Source organism: Lingula anatina, chromosome 1 (genome assembly GCF_051362555.1).
Source record: "Lingula anatina isolate TDL-2025a chromosome 1, LinAna3.0, whole genome shotgun sequence".
Classification (NCBI taxonomy): domain Eukaryota; kingdom Metazoa; phylum Brachiopoda; class Lingulata; order Lingulida; family Lingulidae; genus Lingula; species Lingula anatina.
This window is the reverse complement of record NC_141767.1, coordinates 48598673-48623437: the sequence shown is the minus strand read 5'-3', so window position 1 is coordinate 48623437 and position 24765 is coordinate 48598673. Positions and strand designations below refer to the sequence as shown.

Here is a 24765-nt window from a genome sequence, read left to right as displayed (position 1 = left end):
AGTCACCTTGATTGAGGAATCAAAACAACGTCGGTATGTCCAAGCCCTGACTTATAATTAGCAAAAAAGTGGACGTGCAAAACGCACTAAAAACGAAAAGATTGGTTAAATACCGAACAGGAACTACTATAAAATCTCTGTTACATGTAACACAGCGCTGACCTCAAAATGTTTTGAATAGTTAATGGCTGAATTGGAATCTTCATAAATAACACGTCCTTTGAGATGTTCCATGAGGTCATTATCCTCTCATAAGATTTTCAAGCCGTCAGCGATCATCAACTAAATCTTTTATCGTTCTCAATCTTTCTACCAGTAGATCTTTCTTAGCTTTTAGAAAGGTAGATATACTGAAAAGTAGGTAAGCTGTCACCTTAGAATGAAAGACGGACAGGAACACGTGACGAACCGTTCCCAATGACATTTGCAGATCTTTGCTTCAGTGAATCAAAAATTAAATAAACGATTAAATCAATAATGATATTTGGCCATTATAAACAAAAGTGAAAATTCACAGACAGCAATTTAAAACATTATGTTAGGATCATATCGTATCTAATCTACTTTTGAATAGTGGGTTGTCGATATAAAGTACGTCATACATGTAGAAAGCTTTAAAAGGTGCATGTTTTAGACAGGTATTTTGCTTTTCTGAACTACACTAAGTGCAGTAAGGCTTGCAGCTGGTAATTGTTTTTCTGCCGTCAGCATGAAGTTGATCGTTTTTGAAATGATCATTATATATGACCGTCAGCTATGACAATGCAGAACTAATTGCTTGGATTGTGCCTTAAAATACCAGCATTGCAGATTGGATTGTATCATTAACCAGAAGACAGAGGAAACGTTTGCTTAATTTACAGTCATGGAAATGTCCATGATCTACAATGACATGTATTGAATTCAATCTTGTAGAATTCCGTTTGCACGAAACAACAAGAAGTGGATATAGTTCCAGTTTCTGGTTTGAGATATCATAACGGGCCGATGTTACAAAAGCCAAAGTTAGCTGTAAACTGATTTCGTTATGATTGAGACAGCGTCATTTAACGACCGTTATGTGCGATCGATACGGACGACGCGTTCGTTCCAAGAGAATGGTTGATGGGTTGGCCGATAGCAGCACTAACTTCACTAGTTTATAATTTGGGTTACATGCAGATCATGCTCATTCAAAATCGACGAACTGTAAAAACCCAGGTGCTTGATAAAGTGCTCTCTCTGTAAGGCTTTCTTTAAATAATGATGTTATTATGAAGCAACCCACTGACGTAACAGAACGTGTTTCCCTTTTCTGAAAGCCATTAATGGGCGTCAAACATGCCTTGCACTGTTTTCTCTAGTATTCCTGCATGCATGCATTCATCAAAATTCAACATCAAAATTGAACAGTAAATTCAGGCTCTACACGAACTTGTCAGAGAGGAAAGACGAAAGAATTTTTGAAAAGGCCAGACGAGGTGCGATTATTTAAGATCCTTTGGTAACTGCATGGCTTTTGTTATTATACACGCCAAGGTGAGACGAAAGGGCTTTTTAAAGGCCAGACAATGTTTGAAAAAAGCTAAGTTTATTGCATGGAAAACAGATGGGATTCAGCTTGAAGCAAAGGGTAGGCGAGTCAAACTGTAAATTCTGAAAAATTAATTCAGCGTTTCCCCAATATTAATAATCTTTCGGCAGTATCTTTTGAATCATATTTTTTATCAATAATTCATATACACACACCTCAGTTTTTATTTAATTTTATTTCATTTATTTATTTTTATTAATTTTTATTTATTTTTGTATATGCACCTGTGCATTCAAACATTAAAAAGCAATGACCATATATACAATCACGCCTCACTGTCTCATTTATTATCAAATGTTACTTGATTTTATTAAATTTTCAGTAAACCTTAAAGACAGATTTGTCTTAACATCAAAAACGCGGCAATCCTCTGTTGAGCAGTCCATAATGATATGGTATACGATTGGATAATGAAAAAAAGCTATATATTTTGCCACTTCGCCTACTTCAGATGCCTCTAGTTCCGTGAAGTTACTCCATAGCACTGAAGACAAGACAAAAGTAAGGAAAATAAGATGTTATTGTTGAATATTTGGCAGAAATACATTGAAATTGCTTTCAGAAACAAACAAGAAAGAATCGAGGTCACTACATGGTATTTGATTAAGTGCGCCATTACATTTTTCGTGAGAGTTCAGCAATTAGAAATATGTTGTATTGTATCATATAATATTAATAATATCACAGCTGTGTTAGGTCGTGGTCGAATGATAGATTGTGTTAAGTATTTTGAAATTAACTTGGGCATACTGAAAAATAATGAAGTTTTTTTCTATATTCGTCTTTTCGCTTTTATCTTCATTCTCTGAGAAAATCGAGTCGATTGAAAGGTTTAGCTTCATTAACTTTGCGATATATGTGAGTAACTCTAGTATCGTTGGACTGGATGTAGCCCTAATCGGGCAAGCCATAGAAAGAATGATGAAATGGAGAACCACTTAGGCATATTGTGCTGTAATGAAATGGAGAACCACTTATGCATATTGTGCTGTAATTTACGTGTAGGCCTATTATGTCAGTGTGAAGAGAAAGACAGAGAGAGAGAGACTTAGAGATTATTTCAAGAATTGCAATTTACTTGATACTTGTAAAACAGACCTAAATTGTGTCTGGTAGAGAAAAATGAGAATGGTAGAGCAGTAGGTCAGCTAAACCGTTCTTGTTGGTCTGTTATACATGTATTTATATAAGTCTATGTAATGATAGATATTTTGAGCACAATTCCGCAGTAAATGAATACTATGTAATTAGTTGCTTTTTAATGTTCAAACAAGTATTACTATAATATAATTTTAACACCATTCATCTTTCCCCTAGATGTTATGTGAATTAAAGAACATAAATACTGAGCATTGTTATGGCCGAAAGACCGGATTTTCAATGAATTTATGATACCAGTTCAGGCGTTTGAGGAAAGGTACCACTTAATGATTGGAAGAATTTTGCTTCCAATATCTGTTGAAAAACATTGTTATTTCAACGATTAAACACAAATACACCACAAAAACACACCAAAGCAAAACAATTGTGACATCGAATAAGGCTACGCTATAAACCACAGATATGGACCCGTTTATGACATTTGATTGATGACCAAGACTTACTTACTATATTGAAATAACAGAGAACATCTATCAAACCCAAGAAATGTAATTTAAAAGGAAAAAAATAAAGGTTATTGGAATTGTGCTGTGATTAGAACTAGTGGCGTAGTCGCCTTCAAGGTATGTACCGTCAGCTGGATTATGCACATCTATGGGATAATACTATAGAGAAGCATTTTTAACACAAGAGCAAACTGGTAATATGTGGTAATGGTCGAACGAAGTAATTTATTTATGTAAAATGGCAGCACTTAAAATCAGAATTTTACGGCCAGTGCCTGTACATGGATAAAGCCTACACACCGCCGAGAGAGTAGTGACCTCGGGCTTGTGTCCTCAGTACAATGGACTCTATTCCATTTACTCCTGTATTTCTTTTGCTTCTGTCGTAAATTCTGCTTAATAAATATTATTACTCTTAGCTTGTCTCATGCTGCTTCCAGTTCCCAGTTTTTTTTTATTTGTTCAAACCCTTGGCATGTAACATACTTTTTTTAAACTTGTTAATCTATTTTTCCAAAAGAGTTGAGTTTGCAACATAATTAATTCTTGCACACGTGTGATTTATTTTGATAAAATAGCATTGATATCGGATTCTTCATACCAATGTTATCATATTCGCTAATTTTGGGATTTTATCTGCAGCTGTTACGGTGTTATCCATCGAACCAATTGCTACATGCATCTTCTCCCTATTGGGATTATTGAGGTGTAGTCGAAAAAGGCTTCCCACCAAAACCCAATATAGAGGTGCAAATAATGTGGCAAGTACGCTCTTTAAATATTTAATTAGTACCTGGATTAGGAACTTTATTTGATTATTTAAGGGTCTCGCTTGAAGAAGATTGCATCAATGTCTTACTGTCCTAGAACCATGGAGAATGAAAAATAATTCATCGTCTAACCCCATTAAAGGAACATACTTCACTGTCACAAATGGAAAACTTTCCGCTCACTCACCTTGAAAATTCGATCAGCACTGGTTGTTCTTTAATTTATTTCCTGTCAGTATAACGTTGTAAAAAACATGATAATCTTCTGTATAGAGCGATTAATTTTTAATCATTTGAAATTTTTTGTGCAATTTTAGCTTGTTTGTCACTAAATTTTATCAAAATAAAAAAAAATACAGCATGCTGACATTAAAAGAAGCATTAAATGAACTAATTATTATTAGTGGTGCGAAAATTATGTCAAATATGTCGAAATGCACATGAAAATCACTACATATGTTTCAGTCCACAACTGAAAACCCTGTTACCTAAAGTTTAGGTAACAGGGTTTTCAGTTCGTAGAGGTAGAGGAAAGGTTTGGCCAAATCACGAACAATCGACAGTCTTTGTTGCCTTCTTTCTTGTTATGAATGGGACTATGAAAGTTTGTGGTACACTGGGATGGAGGAGACATAAAGGGCACTTGCTCCTTCATTGCTTGCGACGTGCGTCTCTTTTGCGAACTCCTTGCGACGGGAGCAAGTTACGCTTGCGACCTCGCTGTTCGTAGATTATTCGTAGAATCTTTTGGATAGTTCCAATATCTTCCGTACGTGCTTACGGGCTGTCTGCGAACTCAGAATCTCGTAAGGACTTGCATGGCTCGTGAGATACTACGCAATATTTGGACGCAAACAGCCCGTAATACCCCGGTCACACCTACACGACGCAGGGTCGGCGCACGGCCGACGCGCTAAAAAATTTGGCAATTTTGGCCAGTGCGCTGTTATGCGTCTGCATTCGTCAAACGCGCCGGGTGACAGTTATGCATTCGTTTTCATTCGCTCTTGTGCGTCTGAGTTTTTGTGCATGCACAAAAATGTGCGTTCAGCCCGACGCATGAACTTAGACGTCAAAAGGTCGCTCGGCATTCGCGGAGGCCGTTGGATCAGCGTTAATCAGACGTTGCATAAACGCTAGGTGTTTCAAATTCGTTGCCTTTGGCGTAGCGAGCACACAGCATGCTTCCACCGCATGTGTAGCGAACATGCAGCGACTATAAACGAATCTCTAACGAACCAGAACGAACGTTGAACGTCTCTTTAACGCAGCCAGCGTTATTGTAGCGCACCTCTGTCGTGTTCCTAGCGTGTCCTAAGCATGCGTGTCCTGAGCCTAGCGTGTATCCACGGTGTATACATAAATGGGTCCTCTGTATCAGCATCACTTATCCACTTATGCTGAATAACCGCTTCATAATATGGAAGATCTTGACAGGCTGCGATTAGAATACAAAACTTCAGTTCTCCAACATTCTCATAGCGTCATGGAACTTGCACTCCACCAAGCCTGTGACACCAGGAGCATTCTGGCGAACCGTTTACAAGTTCTTCCTTCAGCGGCAGCCCAAGGCCATCAAAAAGATTATAATAGCAAGCATCATCCTCCACAACCTTATGAGGACCCGGCATTCACTGCAGAGCCAGCAGCTTGACGTTTCCGAGAACCTGGGTCAAGAGTTTGCTGCTGGTGAGTGGAGAAATGGCCACCCGCATCGGCCACCCGCATCGTCACTGGCAGCAACACGTCCAGCAATAAAGGTAAAAAACAGAGAAATATCATCAAACACTGGGTCAACTCTGAAGACGGATCTGTTCTATGGCAAGACAGGATGATTTAGACCACCTCTTTCTTCCCTTTGACCATTTAAGCACAGACTAAACAAGACATTTAATAATACACATTGGTACAAAATACATAACGCACATGTGATGTTACTGTAATTAAAGTTACAATCAGGATTAAATTTTGTCCTCTGAGATGGTCTTAATTTAAGTATTTTGTATAGCTCGATTTTTACATAAATTATCTAAAAACAATGCTCGGTCATAATTGAAAACAATTAGGCCTACATTAACAGTGTATATCATGTTAATGCTTCTCTTTATTATTTTGCTGATATATATCACCTTCCCAATAAATGAAACGATAAATGTGTATCCAAAAAATTAACTTAACTGGTTGCTTTTTACATAATCTGCAGTTTTTATATATAGAGAACGAGTCACGTGATTGCTGCTGACTGAGGAACGCTATCTGTTCGCTTAATGCGTGCTGAATGCGCGAGTCATTTGTTCCTTGCGCCAAAAACCAGTTGTGCATTCGTTGGATTTTTTTACGCGTGCGTTCTATAGTCGATCTTCATGCGCCCTTTATACGCAAAATACGCCAACAGAACGCTATGTATTCGCTACTAACTCGCAATTTTTCTGGTAGATTCTGTCAAAAGTTGGACGCACAACAGCGCATTTGGCTTATTTTCATGCGCAATGCATGCGTACCTCGTGCGCTCTGTAGGTGTGACCGGGCCTTAAGAGGGACATGGGAGCACTTTAAGTTTAAATGCTTGTAAAGACATCTTCTCGTCATGTATAATTTACCATGGCTGAATCACTACAACATCCATATTGGAACACGATAAAAAATGGTCTCCTAGAATATACGTTACTGGAACATAATTTACCATTTGGTAACGTAAGTTTCCGATTAGTCTTTTTACAGAATGATAGACCACGATAAAAGTAACATGTAGATGTAAAATTGACACAGCCGTGAATTTTTGTTCTATAAACATATCCGTTTAAAAATTGAATAAAACTTCGAATTCATGCAATTTTATTTTTTGAGACCTCAAATGCACCTCTTTATTGGGTTTTGGGCGTTTCTGGTACATCAACTGGCAAAAATGTTACCTTTGTACAATACTAACCTTACCTGTTATCGATATGTTGATCACCATTGCCCCTTAATATATGCCAGTCATGATAGATTGACACGTAATACCCGCTAACAAAGTGAAGGGAAGAACTCAAATTAGGTCACATAATGATATATTTCAGGGTAAATAATCTTAACGATGCAAATACTGCGAATTTTCAAATATGAACTTGAGACCATATCAAGATCAATCTCAAGGCAAGTTTTGAATTTTACGAATGTACTTTTTAGTGAACTTTTATTTTTGTTTGGGCATGTGGACATGATTGCTTGGGTATGTATTGTCTGTTATGCATGTGGAAATACACCAATTAAACCCAAAATTAGGCAGGTTAGGGGCGCCTCCTTTGACTGTCAGCGTAAACAAGGTTGATTTGGGCTTGGTCAATGTTTATTCTACTTTGGTGGCACAATAAACATTCCTAAAAGATACAGATGTACACATGTAATGCCATAAGCTAAAAATATGCATTTTAGCGTATGTTTTTGCCATATATCTATCACTCGATTTCTATCCCCGTATGTTGCCTTTAACAAAAAAAAAAAAAAAAAAAAAAAAAAAAAAAAAAAAAAAAAAAAAAAAAAACGTGCCGCTACCCACTTCCTCTTATGTCAATTACACCTAACTTATAGCTAAGTTGTAGCTAATTAACTTGATTCGCTGATTTATAACGTACCAATCATCTTGATCTGTATTTCAAGTGATCAGGCTGTGCCGAAACTTTCCCCATGCACTAGGATTTTATATCTTGTACAATTCGCACAAGATGCTTTGCATTGATACTTTGCGACATCCCAGGGGCCTATTATTACCATGTTAAAACTGAGGAGCAACAAAGTACAGCAACGTGCGTCCATTTGTACCCCATTTATGGGCGAACAGCCCACTGTGTCTTTATGCTGTGTAAGCTGCGTATTCTAAACGCTCCTTATGCTGTGTAGATCCCTCAGGGATGTCGTATATTGGGGGTCAGACAGGGGGTTGGCCTGGATTTCTACAACACAGTCGTATTTAGGCTTAAGCGGTTCCCCTGGTCCTACTGGCACCGAGGGTTCACTAGAATAAGGTTTAGTGGTCCCAAGTTGCGCTTGGCAGACTAATTCAACTTGATTATTATCACCACTCTTTGTCTTCATTTCGATGTTTTGCCTTGGATTTCTTGTTCCTTCCAAATTACCGTTTCTTTCGGCTTTAAATTTTGGGGAATGAGACCCTTCAACTGAGGAGCAGTATTGGGAATCCACGGATCTCTTAAACTTATACGTCTGGTATTTAGAATGGTTCTTTCTTCCTCTTGAACTGGAACTTCTAGTGCAACATGGCCGCATAAAGGTATTACGGAATGCCTGCCTGAACTTGAGCGACATAATACTGTAGACGATCGGGTTGATAGTTGAGCTGCCGTAGTACAAGACTCCGGAAATGTACCATGTGTACGTGTCTATTTCTAGCAGTTGCGGGGTCCAATCGTCCTCCTCGATGTAGATGGCCATCAGGCGTTGTACGTGAAACGGTGCCCAACACACGAAAAAAGCCACGACAACTGTAACTAAAAGTAAAGGAAATACATTTAATTTGAAGCATAACGAATAAGATTTATGTACAGTATCCTTAAATTAAAGTTCAGAGATTAACGTACTATAAATATATTACATATGTCTGTTTCAGAGAAAACGAGTAAGACCACACTTTAACTCTCATTCTAGTATTTTATTTATTTATTTTCATTAATTAATTTATTTATTCATTTATTTTTAGCAGGAGGAAGGAAAAGTAACTTTAATATCGCTTTCTCACATTGAACTTCATTTTAGAGTAGAATTTATGGAAAGACTGATTTTTTTCACTTTTAGATAAAAAGATATATTAATGAATATACATACAAATGAGTGAAGTTTGGATAAACAGTTCTAAAACATTCACACTAGCAATCAGAATGATATTGTTGAGGCACCAGAGAAATTAACACTTTGGACCTCAGTAACACACAATATTTTTTATTAATTTATTTATTTATTTATTTTTATTTTTTTTTTTTTTGTTTTCTTAAAAAAAAGTCGATCAATAATCATTTCCTTACACATGCAAAATTATACATTCATTTACATTATCTTCACTCTTTTCTGTCACATGTTAAAAATCAAGAATCTTGAAGTAAATCTAAAGCGAAATATTAAATTGATGATAATTATATATGCCACGATCGAGATTAAAACCATGGCAGACTGGAAAGCCGCCTAGAAGCGAGATGACAACTGGGATTTCACCTGGTCGAGATTGCAATTGATATCCTGCTTAGACTTGCCTAGACGGAATTCAAATTCAATAACTGTCTAACGCCAAGTGTGAGATTGTTCAAAATAGCAGCTATTGTGGATATAAGTGCACAGAACTGCTATATCATAAACTACATTGTATGTATCACGTCACCTCCACCAGTGTTCGGAGTCAGTGCCCCCAATGTGCTGCATATCTGGCCTTGTTATTACTTGCTCCCTCTGCGACATCAAGATGCAATGGCCATCAGTTATCATTATCTGTCACAACAAATACTTCCAGTTTTACGTTTTACAATTTCACTTTCTTTTTTCTTCTTCAGCTTTTTTTTAATGGCGTATGCGTGTAACTGAAACGTGCCGTTATGGGGGGGGGGGGGGGGGCGGTGATATTAAAATGCAAGGCCAATCTCATTTTTCTGTTTAGAAAGGTCACATTCGCTTTCATCTAAGTACTTGCTATTTCTAATAATCCCTCGACATTTAAGGGGAGAGAGGGCAGGACAAATTCAACGTTCATGTAGATTATGATGAAAAAGTAAGTAGTAATTTTGATTTCTGTATTACACATCCGTTTTCTGGGGCAATTTTGAGTAGATAATTAGATTTGATTAGAAATTTGACTTGGAAAATGACAGACGGAGTTCTTGAATATCAGGCAAAGTATAAAATATACGATTTTTCTTGTCGATTTGCAAAAACAGTCGCATTTATATTGTCAAGTGAATTTTGATCTTTCGAACGCTGACTGCTTATAAAGACATCGATAGTGACCAATACTGTGGATAAAAGGAAAGACACTGGACTCAAATGATTATTTTGATGGGTAACGACTGACGCCATAACTATGCATAAAGACGTCGTTACAAGACTTAAATGGTATCCTTTAACCTTTAACCAAAAGTGGGATAAAACAGTCTACATACAATCGAAGTGGGAAAATTAAGTTCAACAACCCAATCAAATAAAAAGTGAACTTAAGCTAACCAATTTCTTACATCCTGTTTAAAGGTCTTTGTCTTATTACCTGGGACCCTTGGGTATGCTACAACACAGACACCCCTATACAATATCTAAACACCATTTTTAGCAATACTTTCCAGACGATTCAGAGAAAAGGACGGTATCATAAGATATGTTATTTTATCATTCATCAGACAGAATGTTCTATTCGAAATACCTATCTGCCTAACTTCACTTTCCCTTCATTCATTTACCATGAATAATAAAGCATGATTGGTGTTCATTGCAGATTTGCTGGGAAGAAGGGCTCATAGAGTCAATTAGTTCCGATAAGATCAGAAAAGTGCGTGGCTAAAGGGTTCTTACATGGTGTTTTCGCTAATATCTTTCTTTTGTCTTTTTAGATTACCTTAATTAATATCCCATAGGCCTATTACATCTTCTGAAATAATACAATAAAGGCTCTTTCTCGAAACTTTTTACGCAGAGTGAGGATGCAAGATGTTTGTAACTGCAATCATCTTTGGGAAAGTTAATAAGAAAGCTGTCATTATCTAGAGCGTATATCTATAGCTTATTTTTGAGTTTTGATCACGATACAGTGATAAACAGGATGTTAAAGAATATTTGTGAAAACGCCATAAAAATGTGTAGACTGGAATATTAATGATAAAAATAAATGCTCTTCTAATAATTTTTTATCGATAATGGATTTAGATTTTAATATTAAGACCAAATCATTTATAAAGCTCGGGTGGCATGCAAACATCACTTTTACTTAAAGACAATCGATTTTTACGACGATATAAATCTTCAATACAATTGATTTCCTCTAGATATGATACCCATACCGATTCGCATCTGACAGACTACATATACTCGAATCTTAAGAAGGAAATCACATAACATGCTGTTTAAGGACTTCCCTTTATCCATCTTAGAACATAAGAAACCTAGCATTTGAACTGTTAAAAATCTCTTTTCAGAGAACGCAGTTCAGAGGAAAACAACAACAGGGGGTAACGAATTGGACCTATTCTGGTGTAAGAAAATGAAATGCACCATGAAAAGTATCATTAGATAATATACAGACAAAGAAGAGACAAACGACGAAGAAAGTGACCTTTAGTCCTTCACCTTCCAGTTCCCGAACGATCACCTCATGCTTGTCAGTGGTGGAAATTAAACTCATCTCAGTCGTCAACGTGATTTATACGGGACTAATAAAAATTATCTGAAAGCATAAAATGGAGAGGATGTAAAGATGGCCCAAGATATCGTTTTTGGCTTGTCATTTCTGGACTTTATCGATGGAGCAGATTCTGTATCCGTGCTTTCCTAGGGCTTGTTTCCTGTGTACATGCATCCTGAGGGTGTTATAATGGTATTTTATCAGCGGTCACTTCAAAATAATTTCATTATCACATTGCAAAGTGCAGCGTTTAATTAACTGCAGATCTTTTCAATGTTTGCAACCCCCTTAACCTTTTTGAAAGTTTCACAGCTCAGCTCTCCAAGATTCTGAAGTTACATGTATGAATGATGGCATATTAGTGTAATCAATCATGTTCAGTGGAGTATAACGCAGGAGTAAACACGCAAATCTACTAAGGTTACAAACATGCACTACCAAAATAGACCACTCAGTTGGTCAAGTGCCAGGAGTATCCCATTAGCCTTTCTCAGAAACGGCGCTTTGCTCAAAATTCCTTGAAATTACATAAATCCACTTCCTGCTCAGTGTAGCAAATGTCATTATGAATTGCTAACCACTATCAGATTTCATGCATTGGCATTGCCCACAACAAGTTGCAAGACTAGCTTCATATTTCTCTACGCCTATGAAATCAATCGAAAAAGAAATTTCTGAATCGCACGCAGTCAATCAAGTATTATCTGTGATCTCCAGTATGACTTGACAGTTGAACTGTATACACTCTCAAAGAGTACTGTGAGAATGTAATTTACCACTTGGCTTAGCTGATAGATGCTGTGCAGATACATGACGCAAATTTTCATGTAAAACGACAGAGTAATAAAGTATTTTTAAATAGCTTTTTGATAGCATATTAATGTATGTATGTTATAAATATCTCTGTTAAAAATTATGCAGCATACCTGTATAGAATATATTGAACTTTGGCGGACACTGGGACAGGTTACTTTCAGAAAGACGGGTTCAAATAAGCAGTTGGTGTAGCCCCCTCCAAAAAATAATTTGCAAGAAGCTAGTCAGAAAAACTTGGAGAGAAGACTGAAAGTGTGCGAAATAAATTTCAAATGTACATGGGCAGACGCAGTGCAAGCTAAGAAGTGACAAGACAATAATATATATATATATATATATATCCCAGTGAATCTTACTTCAACACACACTGAGTAAAAGAGTATTGCATGACAGGAAGATCGCAAAATAGAAAATCACAAAACATTTACCCCATACGTCAAATAATTGATGCAAACCATACATAAAAGAGAGATTGGAAAAGCAAGCTAGTTGTATCAAATACACTATGTATTATTGATATTTAGATTTCTACAAAACATTAAGATCAATTGCGTTGTCACGTATAATTGGATAACACATTAACAATGGCCCAACTTGCTGTTGGCATATGGTTAACCAATGTTTCCACACGTTCAACCAATGTTGGCAGAATAGATGTGCTTCGCTCCACCAAGTGAAGATATTACATTAAGACCGGAACATCAGTAGCCCGAGGATTACATAGTAACGTAATACTGTGAGGCATAGTTATAAAAACCATTGCTTTTCACCACCTTAAGGAATGTATTTGAACTTTTGCCCGAATTCTCTGACAGTTTAAAGGAAGGCTCTTATATTTTATATGCAATTAATAGTGAACGTTGTCAGTACTGAGAAATGTTCATGGTTGATAAAGAACAACGCAGCTGATTTGCTCTGCTAGCCATATCACCTTTTTTTACAGAGTTGACATTCAATATAGGATATTTCAGTTTGAATGACTTGTCTAGGAAAATGCATATTGTTTCTAAAAGCATATATCTCTTATGAGGAATGTGAATAGAAGGATGTGCTGTCAGGTATGTTTGTTAAGATCACCCCACTTCATGTACCCGGTGCCTTGTCGGTAGCACCACTGCATTGCGTAATATGTGAAGTTTTATTGGTTTTTTCACTTTGGGCTGGTCGTCGTACATGTATGACTATGAAAAGCATGTTTCTGCAGATAATGCCTTCACATTTCGGCAATTCCTGCACAGAAAACTGTATGTACAAGAAGTCAGTTTTATGGGGTTTGACCTGAGCATATCAGTGTGGCATAACATTGTTGCTCTGCGCCAGAATGTTCCAAAACATATAGTAATGCCCCCCCCCCCCCAAAAAAAAAAAAAAAAATGCAAGAAATCAAAGAAAAATGTTTTGGAAAACTTAACTCTGCATAACAATTGATCGCAGGAAATAACATTTCACGGTCTCACTATGAAGCTTACAGGAGTGGCAACTCGATTGCAACTGTAAATGCATATCCATCTACTTATAGTCAAGTAGTTGAGAGTCGTAGGAAATAACACTGCAGGGTTTCACCATGGGGCTGTTATGGGTGTGTCAGTTCGAGTATAAATGCAACACAGATATTTTAACTACATGTGCTGGTAGTCAAACAGGTCAGGTAATTACCAAGCTAAGCGTGATTTATTTTTTCCTATCCATAACACTGGTATGTACAATAACTTACGTCCAAACACGAGTATCAATTACGAAAGGTGGACAGCATATATATATATATATATATATATATATATGTATATATATATATATATATATATATATATATATGCACAATGAACAACAAAATTCACTATATATGAATATATGATTCAATTATATATATATATATAGTGTTACTGAATCGGAATATTGTGGCCTACATGTACTTTGAATACAACCGTTCAGATACCTTGATATGGCTGTGAGAACGATAGCCCTCGTGGAATAAATCGATAGAAAGTTACAATTCCAGATTAACCGTAAAACGATAAACGCCATATCTGGATTCTAAACCAAGCACAATTAAAACCTAAGACAAGCCTACACAGAGAATTGCATGGCAAACGTGGGACTGTAATATATATATATATAACGTACATTCATATGGGAAACAGAAACATATGATTATCATGTTCGGTCAAACCCAGCTTCTATTAGAATAAAACCAACGTGAAATCGATATGAATGACATATCTGTTATCTTAACTGCAAGTAATCGTTGCTGGTAAAAGTTGTTCAGGCTGAGTGATGACCATTCACGGTGGATCCAGGCTTTTGCTGAATGAATATTTGGATTTTCAGAGATATTAATGGGAGAGGACACGTGTTCCTTTTCTCCACTGGGAATATGAAGCTCACCTTAACGAACACATACACTATACATTCGAGGTCAAACTGCATTCGTGCAAGTAGCACACCAAGATACAGCAGAAATAATAGCTTAGTATGGATAATTGACCCTTCATGGTCGAGCTAATGAGGCGACAAACGTTATAGGTAGGTATACAGGCCGTGCAGAGTACACATAATCCGGCCTGTCAAGCTTGTAAACACGCAAGTTAGATAGCCAAGAAAACTAACAAATTTAATACATCACGTTAAAAATTTTTTAAAAAGAAACGTCCCCAACACAGCAGTTTAATTTTTCAAAAAGAAAAAAAGCACCTACATTTCAACATACAATATTATTTGATGCTAAACCGTACTTCATGACATTGCTAATGATATACGACGGATTTGAATCGGTTGCTTTCATAACATCTGTATGGTATTCAGTGCAGTGATGCTGGTCCAAAAGTGCCATGTCAAAATTCATTGTTTTCCTTCGCCCAGCCTAATGTAGCCTCTATCCAGCTGATTATTACATTTTACAGCATAATCGGACAACATACCTTATCATTACGGCTATACAGGCATATGTTAAAAAGTTGTTTTTGTAATTTTTCTTTTAATCCTGACCGTAGGTAAAGTATCCTGATTGATTTATAAAGCCACAGCAGACCTATCTAGTAAAGAAAAGTAATGTGGCCATAGCCGCAGTGAGTGCTAATAAGATGACCAAGTTTTGTAAAGGCTTCCTGATAAAGATCGATCAAGACAAGTACTGATAGAAGAATAAATCGGAATTTGTCTTTAATCAATAAGTAATATTGAAAATGTTTATTATTATTATTATTATTATTATTTGCCTTTATCTTCTACTACTTATGACGACGACGACGAGTTTGAGCTTTCAAACGTTTATTCACTTATTTATTTATACTCTGTTTCTCCGTACTATCACGTATTTACTTTCGTTCCAATGTATTTTGCGTGATTAGGTAGTGCAGTGATTTTCCATTCTCATGTTGCATTCTACCATTCAATATTTTCTTGTTAAGTAATTTCTAAATTACTAAATTAAGAAAATCTTAAATATTATTCGAGTTACTGAAACTTGGATCATATCAAAAAACCAGTTAGCATGTGTTATGCACTTGGTAGAAACTTACAACTCTTCTGTGAAATTAACTAATCAAATCAAACTAAATGTGACTTTGACATGTTCTATCTTTTCCAAACACTAAAACAATTTCTACACTTGTTCAACTCTTACACCTTCACTCAATAACTTCCTATTATTTTCAGATTTTTGATTCCTTTTTTAATTATTACTTGCAATTAGTGAAGGTGCACATGTAAGCTATCAACTATACAACATTATTATTATTGCTGTTTTTATAACACAAAAATACCGCTTTATACCTAGTGCATAACACAGTTGCTCAAATTTTTCTCTGATGTATTGATACATAAAGTAAGACTGACAGTAGTAGCTAGGCAAGACTGAAGGAGACCGATTAATCATCTTTCCAATAGGTGAAACTACAAAACATTTATATACGGCTTTGTGTGCTTTTTGGAATATGATTTAAGGTCGATGTTACTTTAGCTATAGAGATAACTTTTATGTACTAGAAGAAATGTTATGCAGTATAAGGAAATTTCGATAAATAAACAAAGGCAATTGTTTAGGCATGGAAGGTTTATGTTCGTGACGTTTTGATCCACCCCATCTTAGTACCGATACCACACGGAACTTTAACCCAGTACTATATGTGAGAATAAACAAACTTTCAGGACATTTTTGTATGGTTAATTTAGTTAACTACTAATCGATTTTCTTTGTAGCACATCAGCAAGTATCTGTTGTATCGCATCGCTTGTTCAACATTTTCCAAAAGGTGTTTATTGTCACTCCCGAGATTATTGAACCATAGCTAACAGTGGAATGAGAGTAACCTGGTTATCGTCAAACATTCAATCAGTGTTTGTATCACCGTAAACAAAACGAAAACGGTATTTTAGATGTGGAACATCAAATGCTAGAGAGAATATCTGGTAATTTATGTCATGTCTAATAACGACAAAGCACTCTTGGAAATTTAAATCAGTGCTGTAATTGGAGGGATTAGCGTAGGTGTCAGTTATCGTATCCCTATTAGGGGCCTATACCAGGGACAAAAAGCAATAAACCTCAGATGAAAACAAAACGAAATTGATGTAAGTTAATTTACCATTCTATTCGATAAATAGACATACTGCATTGCTGGTTTTGGATACAGACTGACAGATAAATGTCACTTTCATTGTGCTCTACCTGAGAGACGGCGATATGTGTGCAGATGACGTTATCAGGTTTGACTGAATTGTTCAACAAAAAAAAACCTTCATAGAAGAAGATGGCGCATGACTATAGACTTATAACTTTCTTGCAATACTAAACTTTAATAAAAATACATTCTTTACGCCATGGAACTTCCCACAAATATATGTATAACGAAGAATATAGATAAAAGGGACAACTCTTCATTTTGGAGGGAAAAGTGCCATAAAACGGATTTTGTTGGGATATAGAATTATTTACAATGTATTTAATGTGGAATTTAGAATCTCATATGAAGAGTTCTTATCCCTCTGACTTGTAAATAATTATGTAAACCATCACCATTTATGTGCTTGATCGTTCAAGCAGAGAAGTTAGGAAGTGATCCTTCAGCCGAAACTGCACCTGCTCAGCGGGATGACTTCCGCGGAACGGTGATTCCATACCGCAGGAGTCGACTATTGAGAGACGGCACCTTGCTGCATCATGTTTCTTATGTTACCAAGTCGAGTATATAATGTTATATTCTCATCCACGAAACGATACAGTAAGTGGTGACTTGGGTTATTTTCACGGTAAAACATTATTTCCAAAATTTGATGTAGTTGTGTTTTTGAATGAAATGCAAGTGGCGTTGATCGATTATCAATTCAACTTCATCAGAAGAGGGATAAATTAGAAAGCTGCTTATTCGGCATCTTAGCTATTTTAAGACCAAAGGGAAGCGCGCTCCTACATTGCATAAATGTGATTATCATGTTTACAGATTAGGATTAGAATGCTTCTCAAGAAATTATGGAGATTACATGTTTGAAACATCCATAAAGTAGAACAGAATGATTGAGAAACACGCCACGTAATGAGCACTTCCCTGTGCATTTAGCATGATAATTCCGATAATGTACAAGGTGGGTTTACATGAAGTCAAATGGAGCAATCATGGTTTCGATCCTTGTTGGGGCCAGACTGTTAAGACAACTGGTTGAGGGAGGTCGGTGACAACAGCTGTTTCAACAATCAAAAAAGAGTCTTTCCTATAGGGCTCAATAAAGGCTTGATTATTGTACATAGTCGTATAATCTGGTTCGCAATTGCATTGGCACAAATTATAATACAAAATGTAAACGAGTCTTTCTCTGGTATACAGTAAATTGTTCTATATGATCATTATAGCTATAGCCTGTGCCACACCTTCTTATTATGGTGTAATCCCAACTGAGGTTTCAGTTCAAACCATTTAAATGCTAGGTAAATCCCGTGTGGCTAAGACAGGCCGAGGTTACGACGTATCGAGTTGTCACGGTTAATTACTCAATTAGTGCGGCCGGTGTTGCTCGCCCTCGGCATTTCATTTACCATTGCTTTGGATAGGAAATTCATTTTGATGGAAGTGAAGCCAGAATGAGAGAAAAATTGATTTTGACAGAGAGATATAAAGAAATGCGTGGTTGCAATGAAAAGTTTCTGGCTGACTTATTCCTCTGGAGATCATCTAAGCAATTAGTGGTCCACTATAAAGGAATCTTCATCGGATACTTTGGTTCAAGCTGTATTTCAAGTGACATGAAGGGGAGAATATTGAAGATCAATAATGTTCAGCAGTCAAAAGACGTGATTAGTTACGTTCTTCCTTATTTGTTTCTTCCAATTCAATAAATAAGCTTAGTTTGTATTATATATCATACAGACTAACAGGCTTGCAAGAAACGCAACGCAAGACATGGCAAACCTTTCTAACAGTATATACCGGTTTATCTTTCAATAAGTAAAAAAGTCATTTGCCATTGTTAATGAATGAAATAAGGGGCTGAAAGTGTGTGTGTGTGTGTGTGTGTGTGCGAGAGAGAGAGAGAGAGAGAGAGAGAGAGTTACATGGTAACTTACATAACATTTTGAGGACAGCTGTTCTGGCTTTGGCATGTTTTTGAGCTCGTAATGTTACTCCGACCCCTTCTTCGCTGGAAGCCGAAGAATCGGAGCCCGCTCTAGATAATGTCGACCTCCGAACAGCTAAGGCTATCAGACCGTATAATATAGAAATAACGCTCATTGGTGCAACAAAAAACAAAAACGCCGATATTTCAAAAGCTTCATTGATCGGCTTGTCTATGACTATTTGACACATGGCAGATTCTGGAATGGACACATTGGTGACGGGGTCGATTTCATACTTGATTCCAAACTGAACTGTCATTGGAATCGCACAGAGTAGAGATACAATCCATATCACAACAATCACCTTGACAGCGCGGGACAAGTTGGATACCGTCTGTGCGCGCACTGGGTGGCAAATAGCCACGTACCGCTCCACAGTGAACGCAGTGATTGTCAAAATGGAGGCGTATGTGGCGGCTTCCGAAGTATGGGTGCGGATAAGGCAAAACGTTTCTCCAAAAACATAAGGATATTTTTGCCAGAATTCGTAAATTTCGATTGGCAGTCCCAACACCAAAAACAAAATGTCTGACATGGCCAGATTGAAGAGATAATAGTTCGTAGCTGTGTGCATAAACTTGTTTTTAGAAATAACCACACATGTTGCAGTATTGCCCACAAGGCCGGTCACCATAATAACGCAATAAACAAAAGTCATTGGTATTACTTTGTATAGTTCTTTCCTTCTGGGTTCCCCTATCTTCTGCAGCAGATACTCATCGACAGACATTGCGCTTGTCTCTTCATCTCCTCCAGCACTTGAATTCAGAGGAATGTATCCCCAAGTGTCAGATAATTCGTAGTTCATAACGGAGGAGGGAGGCGTCAACTACAACAAAATGAGACCGTACGATTAACTGGAGAAATGTTTTACGCCTGCCTTCCTCTTGGTATTGTGACCGGAGGCATTACCGATATTTAACTCCAACATCCATTATAGCATATGCGGGTTAAGGTAATAGTTTTAAATCCGCCTACTTTTCTAATACGAATCAATTATTTATGTTTTGCCCCGCGAACGCGATCGAGTCATTTATAGTTGTTAGTATCCATGCTGTACATCCGTATTTGTGATTACACCTTTCTCTCTTGGAAAATACTCCGAGTGATGAATATCTAAGTCCACTGATGCATTCAAGGGAAGAGACATGACTGCGTAGCAACTTATTTCCGTGTGTTACAGTCTTTTCACGACAAAAGAAGTCGACCGTCTCTCAGTGAAGATCAGCCGAATGTTTCTAAATAGTGAGAGAGCAAGAACTTAACCATCCCGCCTCCCACTGAAATACGCCGCACGAGCCAATCTAGTTAGCAGAAGTGCAATCAAATGCCAGCTAGAAAATCCAATCACCGATTGTGATCACAGGTTGTGACATTCCGTGAAATGATAGCCTTTCTGAGCTAGCAAGCTGTCAGTGTGTTAATACTAGAGACTCGCCCAAAGAAGTGACAGCGTAGCTGAACTCCATCTGTGTGGGCAGTGGCTGGTAGCAATATAGACTCGGCGAGTATTCCGGCCCTATCTCTCTGCGAAAAGCCAGCAGGAAGTCACTGATTGCGAAGGCATCTAGTAAAAGTTCAGCTCAAATGCATTACTAGCGCTGCCGCGTCCGTCGATTGAGATGGTCAGTTTATATCCCGTTAAATATTGATAGGCTTGCAAAACAAAGCTTTGATATGTAGATCTATGCACATTGGGAATCTCAACGGTATTTCTGTTCCCGAGAACTAAATTAAGGTATCTCCTTGGGCTTCAATGCTGATTACCTCATAAGTTAGCTGGTTTTAGGGTCTGTTGCATTGTATTGCATGCTATCATGAAATTGATGCATCAGTCCGTTTTTCTGATAATTTTTTTCGCCATCTTCTCTCGTCTCATCTTTCTTTTTACCAAGCTGCAGGATTATCCAGATTGTCTGCTATACATGTCGTGCATAAATAATAATATTTTTAGAACCATCTTATTACACCTCACAGTAAGCCAAGATGGGACGTACAAGTATTGTCTGAAGTCAGTTATATTTAAACAAAAATAGTTATTGATAAAATAGTGTTTTTTTTTTTTATTTTATGCAATTTTCTACTCTTATCTCATCGATTTCATTTTGATCAAGCAATGTAATAGCCGTTATCCACATAAAAAATATTGACAAAACTGGACGTCTGTTCAGGTCTACATGAGGTTTGGGTGTCATGGGAGCTGATAAGTTTCACTTGCTAAGAATTCATTTATCCTACACATACATAAGAATAGACTGCATACCATTGCAAAATGTGTTTCTGAATTCACACAAATGCAATGGTGGTGCTGTAATGACTAATGACTGTGTTAGACATCAGGTACCATGATGATTATATCATGCTTCTGTCACATAATCACATCTGTCACAAAATAGGCATTTTCAAGAAAAGGGATTCTATTCGCTATACGAGCATTGTGCTCAGGGATCTATCTAAATGTAAACATTACGTGTTTGTCAATAACTTACCAAACGGGGCTTACTTTGAATGGAGATGCAATTACCGAAAATCACTCCCAAAAGCCTGATATTCTGAATTCTTTTTCTGTTGTATATCGATTGTTTCTTTCATAAAACCTACCCGCGGAAACGCTTGGAAGCTAAAGAAAGGAGACCATGTGTAACAACTTAAGTTAGGTAATGGTTGTCTACCACATTCATTTAAACCACTGTCTACCATATATATGTACCAAAATTGTAATGTACCCACTATTTCAATAATATCTAGTCACTCCCGGAACATACTGGAACATAATCCCCAATAGGAAAAAATGATGCAGCTCCTGTGTCGTAACGATAATAAAAAGCAGAGATCACACATGGTAATCGAAAATGGTAACAATTTGCAATGAACAGAGATTATTGGAGATCCACTGTAATGGGTTGTTGGTAGAACTCAGAAGAAGTTAGAGAACGCCCGCCATTTAATATGAAAAAGTTTAAACCATGCCTACTGTTATAAAAAATTAGCAATTCTAAGGCAACGTCTTCATTCTACATTAACTAGTTGCTTTTACTGAGTTCAGTTTTAAAACCCAAAACAAAAATGGCAGAACTCGTGTGTACTGGCCATGACAGGCAAGTCCAGATAGACGCGACCTTAAGTGAGCACAAGTGTGATAGTGGCAGTGTACTGGTAATGGGTGGGTTTTTATTACACCAAAACACACCATTTACATTATTAATGCCAATCTCGCCGGATTTTACTGCTAAAATGAAATCGTGATACAACCGGTAATGCTATTTTTCCGTAAACAGACCATGGAACATTTTAAAATATGACAAGACATGTCCTCACTGTGCAACATTTGTCAAAGATTTCTATCAGCCAAAGGCCGTCTGCAGAAAGCGCTGGTCTGCCTATTCGCCCGATATGTGCCCTGACTGAAACACTTAGCGCTACGATTTCAGCGCAATCACCCCTACCAATGGTTCTTAATAAGCTCGCTAAATGTCTCATCCAAGAAGGAATTTCATTCCACGGCAGTGTCGTTAGACATTAATTATTCGATGGAGAGGCGATGTGAAGCACGTGTGGTTTCCACAGGCGGACACACATGATACTGAAAAGACTCACAGAGCTGTGAATTTAATTTCTGATCTCTTTCCACTTTTTACTCATTTGCATAATGATACTGAAATGAATCCAAACACAATGCACGATTCAATGAAGTGACGGTTGATAAATATTATTCTTGAGTTTTATGTAATTTAACAGAAAGAGTTCTATTTTAATGTCTCCTTTAATGTCTGCTTTTTGCAAGTGTTCCCTTAATTCTGTGAGCAGTATATAATGCACTGACGCTGTTAGGTAATGTCTTGTAATATGCCCCATTTAATAAATTGAATGCAACACCTTATTGAGACGTATGCTGCATCGCATTCTGTATTGTGTTCTAGTATACTGGGGTAGTCTTGAAGTTATCGTGTTGCTGTCACTAAGACATGCAACGTGTTATTTATATACTGTATATACAGACTTGACATTTCATGTGAAATATTTTTTCCAAATCATTTTCTTCGATTTTTTCCTATTTTTCTGACTGATTATTAAAAACAAGGATTCAAATCGTGTTTAAAAAACTTTTAATATCTTGCAGTGTCACTGTGACATCAGTTCTTCAATTAAATTTCCCTAATTCAGCAAACAGAAATACGTGGCTGATTTCAAATCAAACAACATCCATTGAAGGTATGATTTGGATCTCTCTCTCTCTCTCTCTCTCTCTCTCTCTCTCTCTCTCTCTATATATATATATATATATAATTATCATCTGTGAAAGTGTTATACGCCTCACAAAGGACGCTCATATCAGTGTCTAGTCACACCAGCGGTCACTGGTGCGCCTGATCCTATCTTTCAGCTATCAGGACTCAAGCGGGAAGACATTCCTTTTGACAAGTTTTTTAAAGTTTGATCTGGAATAAAATGCCAGGCATCGACCAGAGCTTGTCCATTTTTTCAGGTTTGCTGTAGGGCCAGTAGGCCGTTGGTTAGGCAGGAAATTACTACCTACAGATTGTCTTTAGGGTTCAAATCTGGCGATCATGATGGCAGCGGTAGCTGTTCATTCCCTTAGTTCTCCAAGCAATTTGCAAATACAAAGGCTCTGTGTGGACGGGCATTTTCATATTGTAAAATAAAATTGTGCCAATAAAATGGTGCCATCCAAAGAATACAGGCAAGTGGATCCAGAATATTCCTGTATTTGACGTGGTTCAAGTTTCCATCGATGAAAACCATTGGTGTTTTGGCACCAATGTAAATTCCACCCGAAATACCGCTGTTGTCACTCAAGGAGCGACACGCTTTTTCATACGCCTCATTAGGATGACCATGAACTCAAGTTTGACCACCTTGGCGGTACTGATGGAATCTGACCTTACAAAAGTCACTCAATTCCAATCTTGTACCCACAACTGTGATGGTTCCCAACACATTTAAGAAATAGACGACGGCGTTGTGCTGTTAATAGTAGATTTCTCAGAAGTTGTCTGGTAAAATAACCTTCCAAAACTTGTCTGGCGCTCTCAAAGTGCCTGAATAGAGCTGGTTACCTTTGTTTAGTTGTAGCAGCAAAACCGTAACAACTACGGGTTTCGTTACCTGGTGGTAGGTTGTTGATGTCCTAGGTGTGGCCTCTGCGTAGGTACACCAGTCTGGGCATACTTGTGTAGGACTGTGCCTGTCGTTTCTTGTGACATAATAATCAGTCTGGCAATGTCTGTCAGTTTCGCGCAATTCTTGCTCTTTGTTCAGTTCACGCACCGTTAAATTAGCTACTTGTATGCAAAATTTCAAAATCATCTGTGCAGAGAGAGAGAGAGAGAGAGAGAGAGAGAGAGAGGAATGTCCTATACTCATAATCTAACCGAACTATGGCAGTATTCATCAACACGTGCTGTAGATGGGAATTACAAGGTAATGTCATAAAGGCGCCGCCTCATTTGCCCCTTCTTTGCAAAATGGAGGTCACACGCTTTTCCATCCTAATAACACCCGAACATCATATTTTTCACATTCTGTGACTCTAAATAAGGGTTTACCCAGTTCATTATAGCGGCCAATGATAGTTTACTTTCAGTGATATACACGTTATTTCACTTTATTCTGTTGGATGACGTCAGTCACGACCGTTTTCCTTTGTGATTCACGGCAGCGTGTTTAAGGTTTCCTCTCTAACAATTAGGCACAAGGCATAAGAGCAGTTGGGAGAAGCAATAATCAAATTGGACTTAAATTACTCGGCTTTGAATTAGTGCAGGGGATCAGACCACTTCATAACAATACACAGATCTTTGGAAAATTACCTGTTCAACATGCAATACACTCGACAGGCAGATCAAATGCAGCACTAACTATCCATAAAAACAACTAAACCAAATACAACGGGTAGATTAGTATTATTTGTTTCTAGCCGTTGTACAGCATCAAGTCTAATTGCAAAGATGTTTTGGGGTTTCACCTTTTCTGTATTGCTTATGAACTTTTGTTATGAAGGC

The 24765-nt window shown here is 37.3% G+C and overlaps 1 protein-coding gene across 1 annotated transcript; it reads right to left on the bottom strand.

The window, feature by feature from the left end:
- Positions 1–7459: 7459 nt before the first annotated feature.
- Positions 7460–21129, bottom strand: LOC106155532 (pyrokinin-1 receptor). Its single transcript, XM_013530419.2, has 2 exons — positions 18692–21129; positions 7460–8437 (listed from the first exon to the last, which is right to left on the bottom strand). The coding sequence occupies exons 1-2, from the start codon at positions 19548–19550 to the stop codon at positions 7806–7808; spliced, it is 1491 nt and encodes a 496-aa protein (XP_013385873.2). The 5' UTR covers positions 19551–21129; the 3' UTR covers positions 7460–7805.
- Between the last annotated feature and the right edge of the window lie 3636 nt (positions 21130–24765).